At 35.3% G+C, this 24381-nt stretch overlaps 1 protein-coding gene across 2 annotated transcripts in view; it reads right to left on the bottom strand.

The window, feature by feature from the left end:
* Nucleotides 1-24381, bottom strand: part of CDH12 (cadherin 12) — a 528906-nt gene that overhangs the window by 137911 nt on the left and 366614 nt on the right. Inside the window, exon 5 of one of the 2 annotated variants that reach the window (XM_025147686.3) lies at nt 19111-19526. In XM_025147686.3, the coding sequence (XP_025003454.1) occupies nt 19111-19341 (231 nt within the window). In that variant the 5' untranslated portion in view covers nt 19342-19526. Of the gene's footprint in view, nt 1-2391; nt 2730-19110; nt 19527-24381 lie in introns of those variants that run through there. The other variant, XM_025147689.3, reaches the window with a different exon arrangement.

Here is a 24381-nt window from a genome sequence, read left to right as displayed (position 1 = left end):
AATCAAAGAATGAACAGGTAATTATAGTCATTGACTAATGAATTTGCAAAACCAATGAGTTAGCCAGAAAGCAGGAATTATTTCTTTTACTCATCTTTTTGAGGGGGAAAAATCTGCATGAATAAAAGTTACTGAATGTATGCAAAGGTGGTGTTTCTAATTCTAAATATTTTAATAATTAGTATTTTACTATTTTCAGTGTAAACTGAGTTGTTATAAAATCTCATTTCTTTCAGGGATAACTGAAGGTGATTTATCTTCCGCAGACATGCATTGTACAGGTTCAATGCAGTGAAAACTGTCTTACAAGATAGTTCTCACTAAGTAATATAACATCAAACAATAGGATGAGGTATATTCTCCTATCTCATTCAGGAGGCAAGATCTGCACTCTGGACAATGATCATGGCATGTGAATATATGAACACAGCACATATAATCTCTGCAAACACAGTGTGCAGGCCATCTGTAGAAAGGCACACAAAGACTGTGCTCTGTAGTACTGCACTTTATTTATGTATAGGGTATAAGAAGTAAGTGCCAAAACCCTTATCCACAGCAGGACACATGTCTATTTGAACCAGCCACCTGCTCCATAGAGCTTGTTCCATTAAAAGAACAATGAGGAGTTTGACTCAATAAGAGCAAGAGAAGAAAAAGGATGTGTTTCCCACTCTTTCTCTCACCTTCCATACTCATACAGGGAAATATCCATCCTTGTTGAGCTGCTCAGATATCCAATTTAGAGCTACATCCTTTACCTTTTGAGAGGCTGGCTTAGGGGTATGAAAAGAATAAGGCGTTCACTTACAGTGGACCTTTTAAAGCTTTCAGAATAGATTCATCCCTTGCTGCCATCCAGTTGGCCTTGTTTTGAGTGCTGCAAAATACACTCGAAAAATCATCCAGCACAGATGAAGTAAAATATTTAAGCAAAAAATGAGCTTTCAATTTACTACATGTGTATCTTAAAATTGCATATTTTTCATTTTAATTATATATTTACAGGAAGCATGAATTGGTTTGGCATCCCACAACACACCTGCCACAGAATGAAATTGCTTGTAATAAAATCATGAATAAAATGTGTCCCAAGACACTTAAAGTCCTATCAGGATGATATTCTTCTTCAAAAATTCAACTGGATATTAATTTATTAATATTATTTTTAAAAGGATAGAATCAGTGATGTACCCCTGCTAAAGATTTTGAAATTCATAAATACATCAAGATTTTTTTTAAATTGCTTATTAACTTAATGACCTATTCAGTCTACTAGTACGATCAACAAAATATTATAACACCAATTGTCCATAAGAAAAAAAAAATAATCTTAAGATTAGTTTGTTTTAACCAGTACTTCTGGCATAGTAGAGCTTTTATTACTGGAACAGCTGGCACCTATGGAAATGGTAATTTACTTTCTTTTAAATTTGGTATACCAGCTGCAGCTAGTGACAGTGCAGCACTTCTGACTTCCCATAGTAACCATTTTGTAGCCAACTATGCTGAGAACTTCTGGTGAAAATATTTGGCTTCTATGACTCAATTACTGACAGCTCCATGGAGCAGTCATCTGGAATATGGTATTCCTTGGAATTTTCTTTTATAGTAAAAACTCTGACCTAATACAGTTTGATCAAGAGATGAATAGGTTTTTCAGCATGAATAGGAAAATGTACATACCTACAGGTCACAAAACTTTAGTTATCCATCTCAGCTGCAGGATATCTCCCCCCATCACTGCAGCACAGTGCCCTGACACACACCTCTCCTTGGCCAACTCAACAGAACTAGCGAGGGAAGGTACTAGTAGATGGCTTCCCAAAAGTGCAAATAAACCTTTGTACTCCCAACATTACTAACTGCATTCTGTGGACTGATCCTGCTGCTACATCTATCTTTCTTCCATAGGAGGAAGTGATAAGCTATGCTATGCCATGGCAGCAGACACCAGCTCTTTCTCTACTTGCTCCATGAGAGCTCCTACATTTCCTTGTTGAACAACACTGCCTGCTGTGAAAATGATGAAAAAGTACTTTCCCCATGGACAAGCAAAGAAATAATCAAGTCACGGCAACAGCAAATTAGCAGCACATATCAGCACTGCAGGGTGCATATAGAATTTGAGTAACAATACACTGCCTGTCCTGGAGATATTATGGACTTTGACACAGGAAAGTTAATGATACTCTGATACACTCCAGTTCTACAAAACTGTATGCACAGAACAGCTGCAGATGATAACTCTACATCAACTTACAGAAGGCATTATCATTTCTACTCAGAGGAAAAGAAACAAAGAAATAAAAGAATATAAAGTAATTCAACAGTAAAATTTGTAAACAGTATTCACTCAAATTCAGTGACTTTATAATGTCAGTACTTTACCTTTTAGCTGCCTTGCAGCACAACAGCAGTTGTAGATTTGTTTTTCACTCACACCATAGAAGCTCAAAGAAAGATCAGGGAAATTAACCCCAAATCATCTTACTTTATAAGCTGGGAACACCTGAGAAGTGATCAGTCCCACTAACTCCAGCTGATCCCAAAGAAGAACAGTTGGTCTCAACAGAAAACACCAAGAAAGCAAAGCTGTCCTCTTCCCATGTGAAACTGGGTCATCACAATCGAAGTTTAAAAGATAAAAACTCTAAAAGTCAAGACATGAGAATCAGAGTGCAAGTGAAAGGAAACTAGATCTTTTATCAGTGCAAAAGTAAATAATCAAGTAAAGTTCCCCCACCTGCAGGTTTTAAGCACAAGCATATACCCACTTGTTTTCTACATGCTTGTTTCAGAGGCACTCTTTTCTGGTAAGACAGGAAGGACAAAAATATATAAATGATTAAACATATGTAAATCATACTCATTACTAATGAGTGTTGCAAAACAGCTAGCAAATGTTTACAAGAGAAAGGGCAAATGAATTTTACATAGCCAAGTATTTTAAAAATACTCATTTTATGAAACTCTTGAAAAAGAAAAAAAACAGATGAAATTTTAGACTGCGCTCTCCATACAAGATTTTTCTATCACAGATTGTGAATAATATATGCCTCCATTCTCATCTCTTCCACATATGTTTTGATTTTTTTTTTTTAATACAAAATTATAATGAATATTTTAATTATCAGGCATTCAGGAGAAAGTACTGACCTTCACAAGAATAAATATAATGTTAAGTGTGTAAACTAATATTTAGAAACTGACTTCTGTTTTTCTTAACTCCTTTAAACCTATTTCCAAACCAAATTTTTCTCTTAACAAATTTATTGAGTTACAATTTTCTTTCCTCCTTAAAAATTTCTAACTAGACTTAACAGTACCTTTCAGTACTGAAGTGAAAAAAATATTTAAATAGACCATATTTTGTCAATCAAATGCATTAACAAATAATTTTTCATTTCTGTCATGATTCTTATAACTTTGGATTGCTTGTTTCATGCCTTGTCTTATCAATCACTTAGGAACACAACAAAATTTAATAATGGAAATGGAAATCTGTCAGTGACTTCAACAGAAATGTGATCAGTCATCATTTTTTTGTTGTTCCTTGCATGTTGTTGTCCCCCCCCCCCCCCCCCCCCCCCCGGCGATAAGTGATGGCTGAACATGTTCTAACATGAAGACAGAGTTACAAAATAATAATAATAATAAAGTGTATGGGAGAATTAAACTTTTATTCAGCCTTTGTTTTGTAATTGTAGTTTTTCTGAAGGCCTCGTATGAATGTTTTGTGTATATATACATATATAAGAACACACATAGCAATATACTAGACTCCATGGATATTGTTTAGGAGTTATTTGTTCAAGAAAATGATTCAAGTGCACAGCAGGACATACGAACGGGAATGTAACTGAAATCCCTACTCAGATATTTCTCTCTTTTGGCTCTGCTCAAAGGTAGCTCATTTCTTCTATTTCTTTAGCCCTTCTGCTCTGATTCTGTACTAGCTATCTAAAGACTTATTTTCTAGCACCTAAACTTTTCAAGGATTGTTGACAACAAGGAGTTGCATGTAATAAGCATAATAACGTGCTGTATTAATGCCACAGAGATAGGACAAATATAAATCTTAATAGGAATACCTCTAAGAGCTACTCTGAAACAAAGACCATTCTTTCCTACTTCACACTACCATTCTGCATAATTTCTTGTCTTCAGACATCTGATGGTGTAAATCACTTCTGCTTAGCAGATCCTCTTAAATGACTGGAAAGTTTAACTAAAATTTAGGAAAAGTAGGATGACTAAACATAGCAGCACTCACCTAGCCTGGGATAGTTTTTCCATATCTTGTTTTGAATAGCTTGGGGTTGTGAGTTAAATCTACGTTAGCAAGTAAATTGAATATGTAAGAGTAGATCTGTAGAATGTACCAGCTGATGCTGAGGAACCAATGCCCACACTAAAAGCACCTCAAGGATTTTTGCTTCAGAAAAGATCTTGTCAGGTTGGATGGACTAAGTGACAATTCATGTAGCACACCCTCAGTTTCTTTATATGCAGAAGTAATCTAGCTTGCAATAAGACCTCTCTTAACATGAACAAAAGTGCAGCAAGTCTGAACGATCAAGAGATTTGATTCAAAAGTCCACTTTAGTTCAGAGCAAAAATGCTCACAGAGGTTCACCAGCTGTCAGCTAATGCAGAAATGCCAGGATTCTGAAACATGATCAGGGTTTTAGTAGGTAAGAAAGATAACATCCATCTTTTTATTTGAGAGGCTCAAAATGATTTTTCTTTTAAAGAAAGGTCCTATTTATTTTTGGACACGGCTCAAAACGGAAGTGGGCATTAGATTATGCTTGTATTGTAAACTTAGAGAAATCTCATTAAGTAGGGATACATGACTCTCACCAGATGGATATAAAAGTTGGCATCAGATGATAAAGGGGAACCCAGCGTGAAAAAAAATGGTTTATTTTTAGTTCCCTAAATCTGAAAAATCATTTTTCTGAAAAGCAGTTATGTTAATAGTCAAAATGTGTGGAATATTTGCTCCATTTAGGTAAACGCCATTGCTAGCTTTCTTTGTAGACATTGTTTTAGGCCTTTGTTCAGCCTGTTCTTTACCTTATATTGCCCACAAATATTAAGACTATAAACGATTTGCAGGTATTTCAGTACACAATTATAATATAATCTCAAAGGCTTTGCAAAGTCCTTACATAATTTTACATGTATTTATCTTTTTAACTTACTTGCTTTCACCTGAAGATTTGAGCCATATTGCTGAACTGTAACACCAGAGATAAAATGCTGAAGGAAACGATTTATTCTGCATATTTATCTAACTCATAGCATGCCAATTAATCATATGTAAAAACCACAGCAATAGAACCCAAACAAGTATACAGAATGAAGAAATCTCTGCTTCCTGCCCTTGTGGATATTTGATAGAAAGGGAGCGGGTGCGGGTTTTTTTTTCCCCCCTCTCCCTTTAGGTTAAACAAAATTGATCTGTGAAATACATCAGATATGTTCAAATTCAGTACACATTTCTTGCCATCTTGTTTAGCCTATAGGAGAAGTAATGTCAATAGACTGATTACTTATACTGTTATTTTTTACAGGTTTTTAACTACTGATACTTGGGAGATAATTAAGAAAATGAGCAACATGTCAGAATTATTTAATACACTGAGGAAATCATTATTTCAGCATCAGTCTCTGGAGCTGAGCTCCCCAAAGAAACAAGTTAAATTCTATTCCAACAACACAAGAAAAGAAATAGAAAGCAGAAAGACAGAGTATTACAAGTCTAACAGCACAATACTTTTCTTTGCCTGTTTTCTCTGTTATTCTAATAATTTTGTTATCTAGCCTCATGATCCATGAATGCAGCAGGCTACCAAGGAATTGACAGCATTGCCCTTTTCTCCCTTTCCCTTTTCCCCTGAGCTTACTTTACCTTGCAGTTACAAATTTGACATTATTAACGTCAAGACTAGGAATGGACTTAGAAGCTAAGTATTTAATCTAAAGAGCATTGCAGTGGCTAGATGTAGAGAAATTTAATCAGTAATCCCTTATTTCATTTCCAGGTAGGCAGATCTGCCCAGCTGTCTTAGTTGCTGCTTTGTTCAGCATAGACAGAACTCTACGCTTATCTATTCAGACATTACCAAAGTGTATGCTGATATTTATTTTTTTTTAAGTAAAAATAAAAGTCAGAATGACTTTATTTTTTTCTGTTTCTAAGGTTTCAGTACAATTTTGATAATTACTCTGATAATTCAGTCTTTCTTTTGCTCCAATCCTATGTTTATGGAAGGGAGCTAATACTTTCCTGCCTCACAAAGCTGCAGCAAGGGTAATCACTGCTATGTTCAGATGCCTTAGCAATGTGGCCCATAAAAGCACCACTCTGATCACAGTATTTTATAGAGATTAGAATAAGAATAGATGACAGAACAATTTGTTTTGTATAGCATAAATTAGAGTTTGTTTAAAAAGGTCCTCCAAAACAAAAGAACATTAGACAATAATTTATTTTTCTAGCTGATGATATATTTAAATTTACTATACCCAAGAACAATTCTATTCCATACCTATAACTAGAGTCATATAAAAGCATTATGCTCAGCTTGCTGAAGTAGATATCATGCAGTAAGGACAATTCAGACCAAGATTTACATAACTTTCAGACATAGCAAATGAACATATCAAAATTATAAAGAAACATTTGTTTCTATCTCATATGAGAGAAGAATCTACTGTTGGATCCATTATAGAAAAAAAAAAGCCAGATTTATTCTATCCAATACAACAACTATGTAATTGTCTTTTAACTTTTTGATGATACAAATTTTCTCTATCAGCATAGAGCTTGCTCTAAATAAACAGTTTATTATTTAAATATTACAGTAGCACATACCTTTACAGAAAAGAAGCTCTCTACAGAACTAGTCTGTGTTTCAAGGTTTCAGCATCTTTATTACAGTTCTTAAAGCACACAAACACTGTCTGTCAGAATTCGTTAGGCCCATGTGTGAATTTCCTGATTCTGCAAACACTCATTGATTTTCTTCTTGCACGCTACTACTAGCATCAATTAGGGTTAAACGAGCAGCAGTTACCAGCTGTTGGCCTGATGCAGTTGAATTTGACAAGCAGGAGCTATTGACTGGCTTATATTATAGTGCTGAAAAAGTCCTTTAAGATACCAGAAAATAAACATTGCACTAATAATTTCAGTGAGATTCTTTATCTTGTCTTGCACTTTGCCAACACAGAGCAATTAGACTACTCTGATTTTTTTTTTTCCTCCTTAATTCACATAAGCTATAATAGCTAAATATTTATAAGCTGTTTTTCTGGACATAATACATCAAGTTAACTATCCAAATGTGTGTTTTGACACCGTGAAAAAAAATGATTTTGCTTTCTGTGCTATGAAATAATACTAAATAATATGCTATCTTCAACAGAGTAATTCTGTATGAACATAAAGACACAAGCTAAGGAACTACTAAAAATCAGTCTAACCCTCAAAAGCTTACTGTTGAATTAAATATGTTGAAATAAAGACACCAGAGAAATTTCAATAGAGCAATCTCTCCTGAATGGCATTAAGTCAAACCCAAGAAATATTGTTTACTCACTGTTGTGATCACAGGGCAAAAAGGTTTTGCTAATTAAAACACATTTGTGGACATTATCCTCTGAGATACTGGAAGAGAAAACTCTCTCATCTTACCTCATCTTAAGCTTCTTTAAAAGGCATGTGGAATCAAGCATTTGAAAAATTCTTTTGAAGACTCAAGTAAGTATAGAAAAATCAAAAGGCTGGCGTGCACATTTCTGACAAGCCTAAATTCTTATTTAACCAGCACATATAACACCTGCTCTGCCTATGTGGTTATTCATTTGGTATATAAAGACTGTACACAAATGTATACAGAACTTTGAAGGTTTTTAAATTTGCAAGATAAACAAAGACTTCTTCCACATAAAAAAGCAGAAGATATAACAAAAGCTCCCTTTATTTTTTTCTTTTCAGCTTATCAGGCAGTCAGACTAACGTGTTGTGATTTCAGCTCTTATCTACTTTACCAGGTCATTTCAGTTTCATGAAACAGATTGCAAAGTATTTTAAATGACCTACTGCATTTTCTAAAAATAGCATAAGATTTGTATAAAAAGATAAACCCATCGCAGCAAGAAGACATATGGCAACATTTGTACTTCATATCTATCTGTCTTTTGCAGCTATTTGAATTTAGGCTTGAGTGCAAGTACCTCTACAATTAAAGTTTGCCACATTTGTGCTACATGTGGATTGCTTGAGAAGTTTCATTGCACCTGACTGGGTCCCCTCCCAGGTCTAAGCTGGTCTGGCCACAGTTTAAGGTGATCCCCTCTCACCTGAAGGCAGAGATAGAATTGCATAGGCAGCATGGAAAACCAAGTGTGCAGATGCAGCATGAACTCAGCCCAACAGCTAACCTGATAATAAAGCTTCAGTCACACATAGATTAGTTCAGCACTTAGGCCAAGTTAAAAAGTAATGGGTCCTATGAAAGGATTATAGGGTGCTCTGAGGAGGTTCTGCTAGCTTTTCAAGCAAGATTCACCAACAACATAGATTAGAAAACTACAGGACTAGTTAGTGTGAAATGGTAGGTGCAAGGATTGCTGCTACTTACACATATTTGTGCACAGCTGTATTAATGACATTTATTTTCTTCTGCTGCTGGTAAGAATTCTTAACACCCTATTTGCTTTTTGGCAGTCACTGCACATTGAGTAAATGTGCATTCATGCACAGCATGAATACTTGCAACAGCATAACAAAGCTCTTGCTAGACAGACATTTTTCTCAATACCACAGTAGCTGCTGACCTGCACTACTATCTTAAAATTTCAAATCTAATATTATTACTAATAGATCCACATTTAATAAACTGCTGTCTAGCACATTACCATATGAAGTATTGCAGATGTTTGTGGTTTTTTTACATGTGGGAAGTTTTTTATTTTTCACTAGGCAAAATAATATGTAAGTAAATTTATTTTTCTATTAAAAACTGAATTTTTCCTTGATCATATCCATGCCGATCAAACTGTTCAAAGGACTTTCAGCAAAGTTGAAGGAATCACACTTGCAGACAAGATCAACTTAATGACTTGAGTTCTCCCTGTTATTACCTCAGTATTCTCTGTAGTGAAGCTCTGTTTGCAAGGAGCCAGAATCGTGTCTCTGGCAAGGGCAAAAAGTGGGTGCTTGGAGAAAACAATAAGGTTAGAGCAAACATAGCTCACTATAATACTTTCAAGCCTCCATTTGTTTGTGGACACACTGGTTGTGGCTCTGTATTTACTAGCTTTCAGAAGATTGTTTGTTTGTGAACTTCTTCATTCCCTGCACGCAGACATAATCAGTTCTTATATATACAACACCCTTTGGTGAGGAGACCTCAATTTTGGATTTACGTGATCTATGAAGAAGCACTGCCTATTCACTGCTGTGAATGTGTCACCTGTTGGTTTTATGTTATGTACCCCATCTTACACTGGTGAAGAAGAGACTCATCCCCATTTGCCTGACCACTCTGTTGTATACAGAGTATTGCATCTCCTCCTCTTTGCCTCTTTTCCAGGCCAAGAAACCCCACCTTAATAGTGCCTCACTGAAGAGTCAGTCCAAAGGCATTCATTCCCTTCATATCCTTCTCTATCTTTCCCAGTTCTTTGGGATATATGTCCTCTTTAAAATCAGAGACATATAATTAACCCTACACTGAAGATACAGGTTCACCAGAGATTTAGATGCAAGACTGTATTAACAACATTTATTTTCTTCTGCTGCTGCTGAGAATTGTTAACATCCTATTTGCTTTTTGGCAGTCATTGCACACTGAGCAAACATGCAAACAAGTATTATAAAACAAGATCTCATTTGAGAGAGATCATTATTGCCTCAGAGCACAACATTTTATTAATTAAGTTGGAATTATTCCCCTCTCCAGTATGCTTGACTTGTTATAAAATTTCATCTATTATTTTAATCCTCAGTTTCATGAGGTCTTTTTCCCATTCTTACCATTCGGCCTTTGTCTTTACTACCTCAAACAGCTTAACATCAGCAACAAACACTGTCATCTGGATACTCAAACCTTTTTTCAGATAATTTGTAAATATGTTAAACAACATAGATTGCAACCTAGTTCCTTACTGATACAGAATATAGCACAGTATGACCATATGAAGAACAGTTATGTATATTTTTTTCAGTTAAGTATTTTCATGACGCTGTGGATGAATAATCCATCTATCACTGAAAATCTATTTTTTTTTTCTCAGTAAGCAGTAACCAAGTCATAATGGCAGTAGTTCAACTTTATCAGTAATAAGTGTAGCTTAAATGTTCAGAGACTGAACTAAAAAAACACAATGTACACAAAGGAATTATCTCTGTAATTAAAGCTGGTGGTAGAAGACATGAATATTATTCCAAGCTCTCCTTTGTTCTCTATGCACACTTTTTTCTTTTGCTGACGTGTAAGAACAACTACTGCACATAGCTGTTCAAATACTAATACTGTACTTCCAAAAAGCATTTATTTGCTGTTTAGGTTAACAATGATATGGTTCAATCCACAAAATTTTGGCTACCATCAGCGAAGCCAATAATTTCAGAAGACAACAAAACACAGGAACAGAAGAATGTAGAAGAAAAGCATTATACTTTATCTAGCAGATGGAAAATATCAGACTGGCAAGAGACAACATTACATACCACAGTGTTATGTACTGAGCATCCCTTGCAGTCCTGTGTCCCTGCCACTGGGGCACGAGTCCCATCAGTTCTAAAAAGACCAGGATCTTGACTGCCATCATTACTGTTTCTTTCTATCTACAGCTTTATTACTACAATTTCTGATTTTGTAGAAAGCTGTTCTATTTCACCATCTTACTTCATTAACATTCCTTTACATCCTATTCTGTTTGTTCTACTCAAACTCATGTTTGTCCCTCTTTTAAATTCTGTAATATGGCAAGAATCAGCAGGGTTTTATTTTTTTTCCCTTCCATGCACTTCTGAAATGAAACCTTCCCTGAAAGAAAAAGAAGTTTAAGCTGGTAACTGATAGTTAAAACTATATTATGTTTACTTTCAGCCCGTGCCAATGCTGGATAGGTATTTTCTTCACTTGTTATTATATCTTTCCACTTTTCCTTTCCCTTCTTCATCTTCTTTGAGATAACAGCCCCAGGGCTGGGTAGGGGAGGGAAAGGACATCCAGCAGTTTGTCATTTCTGTGCCTTTCACCTTCTTGCCTGTGTAGCACTGCAATTTATCTATCACTGCCATGTGACAGTCATAGTATGGATGCTTCCAGCACTGCACAGCAAACCAAAACAAGGCTTTTATGCCAGTTTAAAAATAATAATAATAAAAAAAAAAAAAAAAAAAAGAGAAGAGAAGAGCAATTTTCAATCATTTAGGTTTAATGACTGAGTTCAGCTTGTACCCCTAGAAACAGCCACATCTCTGTTTTGGAAATAACTCTACAATAATATTGCATTATTTTGTGCTTTACAGTATACATTTAGATTAGGTAAATGTTCAACAACAAAGAGAAACAGAACTATGCAACAGCATTCTTATAAAAAATATTTTCTACTATCAAGAAAATTTAAACAATATCCATTTATTTTCATTTATTACTTTTTTCCTTCTGTTTTCCTCTTGCTACATTCCACTTCTCTTCTTTGTTAAGACCTTTTTTTTTTTTTTTTTTTTTTTGGACTTTTCATTTATGTTGTTTTTTCGCAATTTATTCCAAGTGGAAAAAAAAAAAAAAAAATCTGATCTATGGTTTTACATCTAATGAAATGTGGAACAAAGACAAAGATCACTTACAGAAGTTTCTTCCTTTCATTACATTTCCACCGCATATGTGGAAAAAAGTAAGCAAGCTTTTGGGTACAAATGGTTTTCTTCAAATCAAAGCAGAAGCTGCAGATTTCACAGATACCTAAAATTCTTCCTCAGAATTTAATTGGATCTGTAACAGACCCTCTGTAAGGAACAAAGAAATGGTGCTTTTTTTTGCAGCAGAGTGGATGTCAGGCACAAGAAGGATTAGAGGATGGTTATCTCTAGAGGGAGAAGAGAGACAGATCATTTACAGACTCTGCAACATGGAGGTGGGCAAGGGAGAGTGGAACTGCACATGCCATAAAACCTGTTCCCAGTCCACTGCTTTTGTTTCAGATGGAGATACAAATTGTGATTTGATGCATGTACTTCAAAAGAACAGGGGTTTTGCAGCACAAAAATTCTGTGCTTCTGGGGCCCTGACTCACAAACTGTGCTCAGTGTGAATGCAGCACCTGATGAGACTCTCAGTCCTGACTGTCTTAATTTCCTTTTATGTTCTACACACATGAATATTAACTACAGTGGCTGAAAAATCAGTAATCTTGCTTATTTTCTTCCCCTACAGGCTAGACATCTCTTTAGAAATTTTTTGTGTTTTCTTGAAAAGTATGCCTACATTTTGCTGGGAAAATGTTTTTGTTTCAGTCTCAGTCTTTTATCAGAAAAAAAAATTAGGTTTGAATCTTGATAATAAATTATATTCTACACTCATATGTTATTTTTTAATTTCAGTGGTGATTTTTCATGCTACAATTTCATAAAACTTATGTTGCAGTGATCACAAACTTTATTCCATTTCTGAACCTCCTAATTACTTTGGTTTACACACTGTTCTCCAGATACAGGAGTGACTACAGGCACTTAATACTTTTCCAAGTTTTGCTGCCTGGATAATTTTATTTCATTTCTTAATAGGCATTTTGGAGCTCTTCCAGAAAGGAGATCTTGCAAACTCAGCTAGTTACTCCTTAAGTTCAATTATCATTGATGTTTTAATGTTTTATTAGTTATGAACTCAGTTTTAAGTTAACAATATGCATAACATATCTGTCTGTATCTGAGATGAGTACTGGAGTCTCTCGCTAGTTGCCAGATGATTCAGCAACCCTCAGCCAAACTCCAGATTTAGATTAAACAAATTCAAAATCTTCAAATTCACTTTGATTAAAAGAGCAGGCTATTTTCATTTGTCCATGTCCCTAGGACCTCCAAAATTCTTTATTATTCTTTTTCTGTCTTTCTTTCAATTACCTCTTGATTCCAACAAGCTTTCTGTCCAGTAGACACCATTTATACAAGGACACTCAAAAGATAACCACAACAGATATAAGACTTTCCTTAGCAGTTTAATTCCTGCTACCTAATTACATTTCTCAATTTGTGCTGACAATATAAATGTCAGATACATGCTAGAACCATCAGCACCATCCACTCAGCTGTGTTCAGAAGTCTTTTGGTAACTGGAAGCTTCATACTAACAAGACTTCCTCCACAGTTCATTCTGCTTTTGTGATCACTATGTTCAACTCTGCTGGGTTTTAGAGTTCTAACATTTTCTATCTGAGACTTCTTTAGCAATCCTGACCAACTATCACAACCTTCTAGAACTCCTGAAATGTGGGTTGCAGTGCAGGATGTTCATCGTTCCTTTTTATTTTGATCTCTCTTCCACCTTAATTCACTCATTCTCACATGCAATCAATGAAAATAGATTTTTAATCTGTTTATCTCGTTCATAATTTTCATGAATGGAAGAACCACAGGCAGAAGGTGTTGTCAGTGTTCTGATTCTAATTTTCCCACTCTAAGCTACCTAAATAAATCAATGAGTAAAGTCACAAGATCGATAAGAAAAATTCTACGGTATGCAGGTTGCTCATCTCTACCACACATGACAGTAAAGCTGAGGTTTTGTACACCTTATTAAAAGATGAGTTTGCAAAAGTGAACATTAAATGGAAGTCTGACTTGCTAACGGGAGCTTCGCATTTCTACCTCTATCTCAGTTTCATGTGCTTTGTAAAGCACGTAAAGACATCTTTACGTCTTGCATACTTTATACAATATGTAAGATGCAAAGCTTTCAAAGTCATTACATTTTTTCACCAGACAGCAACAAGTAATGGAGACAGAGATCTCGGTTCAACAGTGATAAGCAAAGTTAAGAGCTCTGGTTCCAGTTCTGATTCCTATCAAGCCTTTTTGATATTTCATTTCTCTTCATCTCTTTTCTTACCTGTAACAAACTGCGACAATGTTTTTACTTGAAAATGTACAAGGTATCAACTCAGTGAGTTCATTTAATTAGCCAGGCTAAAAGTGATCATGTGTGAGTCCCTGATCACAGTTTAAATAATCATTTAAGACCCACAAAGACCCAACAAAAATTGTCCTGTGATGTTTGCAGACAGAGTAGGTTATACGAGTTTCTGCAGGTTAAAGATATTGTGAACAATTCCTATAATTACTATTCCAAAGATCTTTCAAATTAAAATCACCAAGAAATTATTAACTGGGGTGAATTAACACGGTACTTGTAGTGGTCCCTACAACTCCTCTCACTTGCTTGAAGATGTTACCATGTAAATGTTAAATGGAAATGATTTACTGGTCTCTCTCCAGTTACTTTTTACTGTTACTTCTGGGCATAGAATATGATAAACTAGGAAAAACTCTTTTGACAGCTTTAAATAAATACTGTCAAGACTGTCTTAACAGAAATCTAGTAGATACACATATATATATCTACATAAAGCTAACTAACTAAGGTACAGTTATCAACTGAGACTCAGGCTTTTATTTATTTATTTATTTTCCTTCAAAGGGCAATGAAAAAAAAATTTTATTTTTTTTTTTCACAGAATGCCATATCACCCAGACACAAACCGGTGGTGGAAAAGAACAGTAACATTTGAGTTCAGAAAGAGGTACTGATTTAAATCTCATTGAAGGTGGTCTATATTAATTTTAATAAAAACTATCCGCTATAAAATGCATAAATGGGTTCTGTGTTCCTATTTCAGATGCAGAGGGTAAATTACTATGCATCAGAAAAACACTCTCTACTTGTTACAAATATAAAGCTCTTCTTCCATCCAATCATCACAGCTTCTGCCTTGATATATGATGAAATCTCTGAAGAAAATGAAGATTTCTCAGTACTGAGTTAATATTTTTTCATCTATGCAGTATCACATACTGTTGTGTGCACTCTGTACAGCCCCAGGGCAGTTGTAACTATAATACTTTTAAGGTGGTGGGGATTACAGCAATAAAAAATCTGAAGCAGTTTGTTTGTAAGCAGATATAATATAACAAAGATTTAAAAGAACAAAATTATGAAAAACATAAGTATTTAATTAGCAAGATAATGAACTGGCAAGCTGAGAATATTTAGTTGTTGCACACTGGAGAAAAAAAAAAACATAAAAAAAGTGGCTATTGTCTTGAAAAGCAATTTGCACTATTTTCCAATGCACTTAGCCTGTGTTCAGTATAAGCCTCCATTTGCCTGTCCCTACACTCTTGAGGATAGCCACAAAAAGTCTGTATAGGTGTACAATGTATGAAAAACATGCAATGCATTAACACACAGATAACAATATACAGGAATACATAAATACAGTCGTGTAAATGGAATAATGCTACATGTTTAACACCTTTAAATATTAAGCATATTACACGTATAACAACTAAAAATAGATATTTTGCTGGTATTATTGTGTTAATGAAGAACCTATACTTCTCTTGAACCTTCGTTTTATTATGCTGCCCCTGCATATCACTATTGAAACAGAGCAATGAAGAATAGTTTCAGCAAGACTTGTAATATTTCAGTAAAGCTAGACCTCCCTAAGTTACCCTTTTATAAGGCCTATTACAACTGCTACCTTGTTAGTGATTTTAAATTATGCTAAGATAAGGCTGATTGAAAATCAGATCTGATGATCTATTACCTTTCAGTGAGGACTAAGCTTTGGCACAAGAAAATAATCTGGAACATTTTTTCAATTTTATTAAACATGTACTGTTTTGCATGGTCTTCTAGAGCTTCACAGTACAAAGAAATCAAATAGCAGCAAAATATATAAATAAGTGTACATGCTACAGTAAGCCTTTTAGCATTCCTCCAACTTGCACAAGTCACATAGCAATGCTGTATTCCAATTTCCTTTTTTTTTAGGTATGCTAGATGGACCTCTAGCAAGGGAGGTTCTCTTTTGTTTGGCAACTTGTTGGATCTTTATGGCACTCTGTACTACTGAAGCAGAGGATTTCCAGACCCTCCCTTTAACATTCAAGTTAAATGGCAAAGTATATTAATTTTTACTTATTTAGTTATTAATGTCAGCTTATCATGTGTAAACATGAAGCACTATCTCAGGATCTCTAACTGAGCTAGACTGCATCAGTTTCTAAACTATATTTTGATTTGTAACATGACACTTCCTGAAATAGTCTTCTAAAAACAGACATAAAATGAATTGAGTGTGTTGGCCGATAACAGCTGACATTAATGCTGTAAATCTGTGTCCTCTTCCAGGTGGCTTCCAAAATTAACTAGTCACCCCTAACTGTTTAGTGAAATTGTCATTGATTTAATAGACACATTAAACTCCTATTTATAAATTACTGTGACATTACTAGTGCAGTGGCTCCAGAATAAGCAATATGAGCTCCTATGTGGCTGTAACTCTATTGTGCCCAGCTACCATGGCTGGAAGATGAAGATAAAAATAAACTGTAATTCCTGAAATATTCTAAACTCTAATATTTTCAATATCTCTTTAAAATACAACACAGTAATATTACAACGAGAATTACTTTGAAAATACAGGGTTGTGGAATAATGCTAAATTATGATAAACATCAAAAAGTTATTTCTGCAACTAAGAACTCAATACCATTTCATAGCTTAATTTTTTTTATGATTAAAAAAAATACATACGACAAAAAGATACTGATTAACCACTGTTGAGTGTATTTTGATACACTGAGAACTGTGCGAATTTGTATTACCAATGTCTTTCACTATCAGGCCTTAACAGAACAATTTTTTCCAAAGAAGTTCTCTCATTCAGTTCTTTGCTTCTTTGAGAACTTCCTGGGAAAAAAAAAAAAAATACTGGGAGGGAATGGTAACATCTCCATCACCATATTTTCCTCTTGTTTGTCTCCCCACATGAGATCAAGTAAAGAAGACATGAAACAAATGGGAAATTCCTTTTCAGGTAGGTTGAGGCAAATATTTTATACACATAAAATATGCTATAATAAACATCAAATGAATGCTTGATAGATAATAAACATTGTTTCAAAAGATGATAATCTGGAATATATTGAATAAAAGTAGATTTTCTGACAAGCTTATTGATGGACTAATGGAGCATACTTTTTTGTTGTTGTTTCACCACTAAGGTCCTCCTATATTTTATTTTATTTATTACTTAATAGTGGAACATTTTCTTCTGGCATATGATAACCTTTCAAGAAACACCACTATCATCTGTGCTACAATGAAATTTGACTTAACATTATATTTGAAGAACATATTTTCAGCAAGTTGAAACAGTTTTTAAAAAGACTTATGAGCTATAAACATACCAAGTAAATCTGTGATGTGATAAGCATTACTTTTAGTGGAAATATCCTATTAATTCTAAAGCTGCTTACAAGCTCAAATTCAAATGTATTGGTAATAGTCAATTTTATGCAAGAATAATATTATTTTGATTGCTCAGGACTGACCCTAAATGACTACCCAGGCTATCTTACATAAAGGATAAAAACTAATGAATTACAGTGATGCAGTGTTAGCATCTCTGTCTTCAGCGGTAAAAAGCACAGCAATCATGTTGCCCATGCTACTGCGTCAAGTAAGATTAGAGTCCTCGTTTGCCTTTTTAGTAGGTGGCCAGAAGGAAAAAAAGGTGTTAGAGAAAGGACAATTGGTAGTACCTGGACATTACAAATATGCAATTTTTCATCATGGGATCAGACTGGCTTCAGCTTGTAAATGAAACTCATCATATTATGTTTGCGATATAAACATACTGTCTTGCAAATATTTCTGGCTAATATATTCCAGTACTTAACACTGGTGCCTACATCTGTAATATTCAAGAATACTTTTGTCTGGTTTGTCCAAGCACCTAATGAGCCAAATGTAGCCTTATGCTGCTCTATTTATACACTCATTACTTGTAATAGCTTTCTGGAAGGGAAGGAGGGAAAATTAACTTTCTGTGAATTTCATTTATATTTAGAATCAAACAAACACACAAAACATCATCACTCATAGCCTCTACATTAAAATAAAAATAAAATATAAATGGACACAGTATTAAAGTTAAAACTGAAAGGTGACACGTCATGTTTTTGGAAACTGAAACTTGCTGTCTAGGGAGGTGGCATTTAGGGACCCGGGAAATTAATCCTTGCCCTCTTATTTTCATTGAATAATAGCCTTTACTTAAACTGAAAATTATGCATAGCGTGCAGTTATATACTGTGCTCCTATTCTACTCAGGTCTAATTTTAAGCCACCTTTTCTGAAAGCTCTATTATTCAAATTCACTCTGACACCCCCCAAACAACCAGCTATCAAACTATTGAGGTCCTATTATGGAAACTGTAGTAACATAATGAGAGAGAACTGCATAAATTCTCTGCATGCATGTGTGCTTACACACAGAGTATAAAAGCTATAATGCAAGACTTTGAATTATGAAGCAATAAGTCACATTAGAAATAATTTGTGAACAATCAGAAAGAAAAGCAAGGGATACTGAAAACCAATTTGGAGTAATAATACCAACCACAGAAATGACTGTGCATCCTGGGCTCAAGACTTCTAAGTTTAAATCTTTTCCCTAATATCAGTCTGACATTCACTGTTAAAAATCATGTAAACTAAAAAAGTTATGCTTTTTGCAACACAAACTTATCTCAAAACTCCCAAATTTTACTTTTATCCTAAAATCAAGTACAATGAAATATATAAAGGAAGAAAGTAAATGTTTTAAAACTATACACTAAAAATAGCAATCATGACTATTGCAGATGTATGAGAGGTTGAATTGTGAAGGGGATGGACAGAGGGAGCTACTGTCAGCTGAAGATCTGCCCCATCAGAAACAGGTACATATTTATAGCACATTGCACTCTTTGTCTGCGTCATTTCAACTTTTAAAGAAAGAGTAAAAAATTACCTTTCCCACATACTGAGGTTCGGAGCCCATGTACTCCTCCAGCACAAAAAATTGATTCCATACCCAGCCTCGTTTGACTCGCTGGGCAGATGACCTCCTCCCTGGCACTGGGACAACATTTTCTCTTGGCTCTGCTTCTAAAGTCTGTTGTGGCTGTGGATGCAGTGGCGTTAGGAGACCTCCATCAAACAGGACCCAGAGAAGCAGGGATAAGCAGTTCCTTGTAAGCATTGGCAACGGCTTCCCTACAGCAAGTAATAAAAATTCCAGCTCTTAATGCAGAGCAGAGTAATCCAGGTTTGAGGTGTCTGTGGCCTCCACCACTTAGCTTCTGATTTTATTGCGGAAATGCTAATGCAGGCATTAATCCTTCTGATGACAAGGTTTTTGCCGCATTAAATTCCATCTAAAGGGACCTATAAAAGAGATTTACATGGCAACATCAAATTACATAAAATTACATTGAAGTGTTCATCAAAATTCTCACACCTAGTTAGTTTCTAGAGACAGAAAGAAAAGATTAGGAATCACAGTTTTAAAAGCAATTACTGTTTCGATTGTAGTAGCACCAAGCTGCTCTGGAATATGGTGCAGTTAGCACAGGAATAGATCATTCTTGCCCTGCTTGCCATTAGGTTTGTGTCTAGCTGAGGACAGGCCCATACCCTCTGCTTTATGACCCTGTTATCTCACAAAACTTTCACCCATCAGTGATGCATTTATTCTGGATACAGACATAAAACACTGGGGAAGAGAGGACCTACTCTTCCACTCTGAAGAGCAGGAATGCTTTGCTTTTTGTCTTTGCCAGAACAGAACCTTGGCACATCCTCCTTCTATGAATATGGATGGATATGGACAAAGCTTATATTAAACCTTCAACCCTGGAAGGCAGATTTGTATGAACTTTGTGAAAACTAAAGTGGGAAACAGTGCCCATACAGCTAAACACCACAGAGCTGTCAACACACAATATGCTGTCTGTGACAGGTGTTCTCATAAAGCTTGTATAAAAATGGTAGCTATATTCCTCTTCAGCAATACTGTAAAACACATTAAAAATACCAAGACCAATAGGTCTTGATCTGTGGGGCAAATGATAGAGCTGCAGTCAATGTAGGAAATGAAACAACACAGAAGCCAGCAAGATAAGACATTGACATTCATTTGTACTGACAAACGCCAGGTACACAGATTAAAAATAAATCAGCACTAACGAACTACAGGGCTGAGAGAGAACCATCACATCAAGGTGACAATTAAAACTGTGGTGATTCTTGTAGCAGCCAAATGCCATCAGCATAGAAGGGAAAAAAAAAAAAAAAAAAAAAAAGAAACAACCCTGAAGGAATTGTTTTGCTCTCACATTGCTCTGTTTATATAACCACAGACCACTTTAACAGAAAGACAGATAATAAAAAATACTGTGTTTTCTACCCACAGTATAATTAACAGAGGTGCTTTCTTTTAGTATTTATGAAATGTTTTGATTCATTGTCTGAAATTAATAAAATGACAGTACTAAAGGATGTAAATATTTAAATATTATGGATTATAGAATACGTAAACTGAACCTCTAGCTGTCATTTGCAACTTTGCACCAAATTCAGCAGCAATAAAAAATGGTGAAAATGAGCACTCATGCCATCTAAAAATGCTGTGGCACAGCCCACAATAAAGACACTGCAAAGACTTACAATTCTACAGTTCATGCTGAAACAAATGGAGCTATTCTATAATTTAGAATTAGCCAATAAAAGGTAGTACATACACATTTATAGTAAAGTGGACATCAGTGAGTATTGAGGCAACACAAATTATTTTATATTTATTCTTCCCACTCTTTCAAGCTATCAGTTTTTCCATTAACAGAGCATGGCTTTCACGAAGCTAACCATGTCTATGCTGGCCCCAATTAAGGTGTTAAACCTGAACTTTTGTATTTTCATAATGCCCAGGACATCTGATAAATACCTTCCATGTCATGTTTATTTTTTTCATTGAGGGTGAATGACTGGCAAGCTATATGTTGCATCAACTGTTTTCTGACAACTAACATTTCTATAAACCACAGTCCTATTTTAACAAATTTTAAATTCCAGTGTGGACTGAAGATTTAAGAATGAATTAATAATCCTGTCTCATTAAGACCTGCAAACTATGAATGAAATACCAGCCTACTGTTTGTCAGGTACAACAAATACTGCTTTGAGGATTTAAGATGCATGCACTGTACATTTTAAGAACAAAAAAACACAATTTATACCACTATGGAATTCACCACTTGGCTTGAGCCATATTGCGTCATTGATTTTTAAGCAGAAGTTTCTTCCAAATCAATAGAATTCTGCTTAAGAATCAATGATGTGATATGGACCTCAGGAAAGAAGACATGGTAAAGTATCTAAGCATATATATATATATATTTCTCATTTTCAACACTGCCAAAGGTTATGTTCTCCTTTCCTTGTGCGTAATATTATTACTATGCATAGCAATAACTAACAGAAATGTTTGTTACCTACATACTGGAGTACCTAAAAGAAAGGATTTATAATTGGAAGACCAAAAAAACCTAATGAGTTTTGAAGAAAATCAAACAAAAATCCCTAGAAAAATAACTGCAGCTCCTATTCTACAGTTCTGTTCTGATTAGAAAGGCTGTTTTTTATTGTCTTTGAATTCTACCTTCAGAAAGTATCAACAGTGAAAGAACTCCTATTTGTTCATGATACTTCTCTAACAACAACAAAATTATTTTAATTTGCATTTCAATTCTTTTCAATGAATCTCATTTCAGCAAATGAATCTTTAAGACAGAAACTTAAGACACTGGGGGGAGGGGGGAATATATCAATATTTAGAATGTACTTTTATTTTTATTAACAACTTTATTTAACAATTCATATTAATTTTTGTGCTTCTCTCTTCGGTGCATTCAACAGCATACAAAATCACGTTCAGATTGCTTTCATCCATAATTCAGTTCAAAAAGCTTCAAACTCCCATTGCTCTCTAGTTCCATGATTGCAGGGTGCTTGCCTGGCAAAATCAGAGTAACCGTGCAAGATGAGAAAAAAAAAAAAAAAAAGAACTCCAATCATCCTCTTGAATTGCTCAGGCATGGATAGAAGCTCAAAATAAACAAGATAAAAAAGTGGTGGGAAAGTCTGCACTGCCTCACACACCCTGAAATCATGTTGTATTCAATTTAGTTCTTTGCTGAGGAGGATCTGTACATTATGGTTCTCCCAACAGAGCTCTGCCTCCAGCCATGTCTGTCAGTCAGGGAGCTTTTAAAATGTTATACAGCACCAAAAGTAATGCAAAGAGATTGAAGGACTTCAGAGAAAGGAGAACAATTCCCCCTTGGCTGAAAGGTTAGTAACTGAGTGCAAAACAGAGAGCACTTTAACCCCTTCTCCATTGGTCTCTCAGACTGTCTTCTGAGAATTTGTTGCAGAGCAAGGAAAGAGCAATGCCAGCAGTTGCTTCACTCCCTGCAGCTTCAAAACATGGATGAACATGAGGGTCAGGGAAAAAAGGGAGGGTAATAGGTGTAGCTCTACCTAGGACTCCAGCACAGACATCCTTACCAGCTGCAGAGGAGTTCACCATGAAGAATTTTCTCAATTTTTATTTAAAGCTTAGCAGTTAGAAGGGAATTCTGTACTACAGCATTCAAGAAAACCATACTAGCCGGCTGCTGTGTATCAACTGAGCAGCAGTAGACTGTGGCAGGTCCCTTCCCATCTTCTTTCCTTCCCCAGAATTTCACTGCTGGCTTTGGAGGAAGCCTGGCTTGATAGTGTATATTTAATAACACAGTTGGAATGTGAGCAGTAATTCAAAGGCTAAGACTAGTGTTTCAACAAGTCTGTGCTTACTGGTTTGCATTTTCTTTTTAAGCTGTGTTAGTCTTCCATTCAGAGTGCTTAGCCCTGTTTGGTACTTCTAATTTGTCATATGTTCATTAGACATTTAAATCTAGCACCCTTCTATGCATTTGCCTGGAAAACAGTTATGAGTACTTAGAGGTAATTGTTTAGAAAAATTGTTCAGAAATCTGATAAGAAAGAGATATAGTATCACATTGCCTATGCTTTTTTCACGAGGAATTACTTCCTCTGATGCTCTCACAAAAATACATTTATATAGTAAGACAGTTTTGCACAGAGACACATTTGCAATGCATCTATTTCCCATACAATATCAAAATACAGAAAATTAGATTTTTCTTGGATCTTGTGTTTTTTTTTTCAAGAATAACCTTTTCTATAGATTTATTCAGACTGTTATATAGACTCAAGTACCATTTTCTGTGACTTACTTAACCCATAAAAAGCTACAAAGGGAGAGCCTCTATGCAAAAACCTAAAAGTTGAATTTACCCATGCAAATGCTTTTATATGTTGAGATTTCGTTTATTCATTTCCCCCATTTGTAAAAAGTGAAGTGAAACAGTAGCAAGTATGGACAATGTTAAAGCGTGATAACTAGGATAGACTGATCCTATTTACTGTCAGGCTTAGAAACTCATGAAATGCAAATGACGAATTAAATATCATTACCAAGAGTATTTACTGAGAATAACAAAATAGAGCATAAATGATGCTCCTGCAAGAATTTTGATGTTAACCTGGATTGAACTGCTATTAATCTAAGCAACCTGAGCAAAGAAATGCCATAGGAATAGCAAAATGATGTATGCCATTCCTAATGCAATAATCCTCAATCAAAGAAAGTCACGGAACACAAGTCACTTCACCAAGTTCAGGAAAGGTCATACATTCTTCGCAGTTACAGAATCATAAAATCACTGAGGTTGGAAATGCCCTCTAAGATTATCCAGTCCAATCATCCATGTGCCACCAATATTTCCATGTCCTTTAGTATAAGATCCAAACATTTCTTAAATGCGTCCAGGGACAGTGACTCCACCATCATCTCCCTGGGCAGCCCATTCCAGCACCTGAGCATTCCTTCTCAGAATTTTTTTCCTAATATCCAACTTGAAACTCCCCTGATGCCACTTGAGGCCATTCCCTCTCATCCTATCACCAGTTACATGGGGGAAGAGGCTGACTCTCACCTCACCACAACCTTTTTTCAGGCAGTTATAGAAGTCAATATGGTTTCAATTGAGCCTTCTCTTCTCCTGATTAAACAATCCCTGTTCCCTCAGATGCTCCTCATAAGACCTGTGCTCCAGTCCCCTCGTTACATTTGTTGCCTTTTTCTGGATGTAGTCACTACTATGCACACAAGACC

Source organism: Gallus gallus, chromosome 2 (genome assembly GCF_016699485.2).
Source record: "Gallus gallus isolate bGalGal1 chromosome 2, bGalGal1.mat.broiler.GRCg7b, whole genome shotgun sequence".
NCBI classification, from domain to species: domain Eukaryota; kingdom Metazoa; phylum Chordata; class Aves; order Galliformes; family Phasianidae; genus Gallus; species Gallus gallus.
The sequence above is the reverse complement of the archived record's forward strand: the minus strand, read 5'-3'. Positions and strand labels throughout refer to the sequence as shown.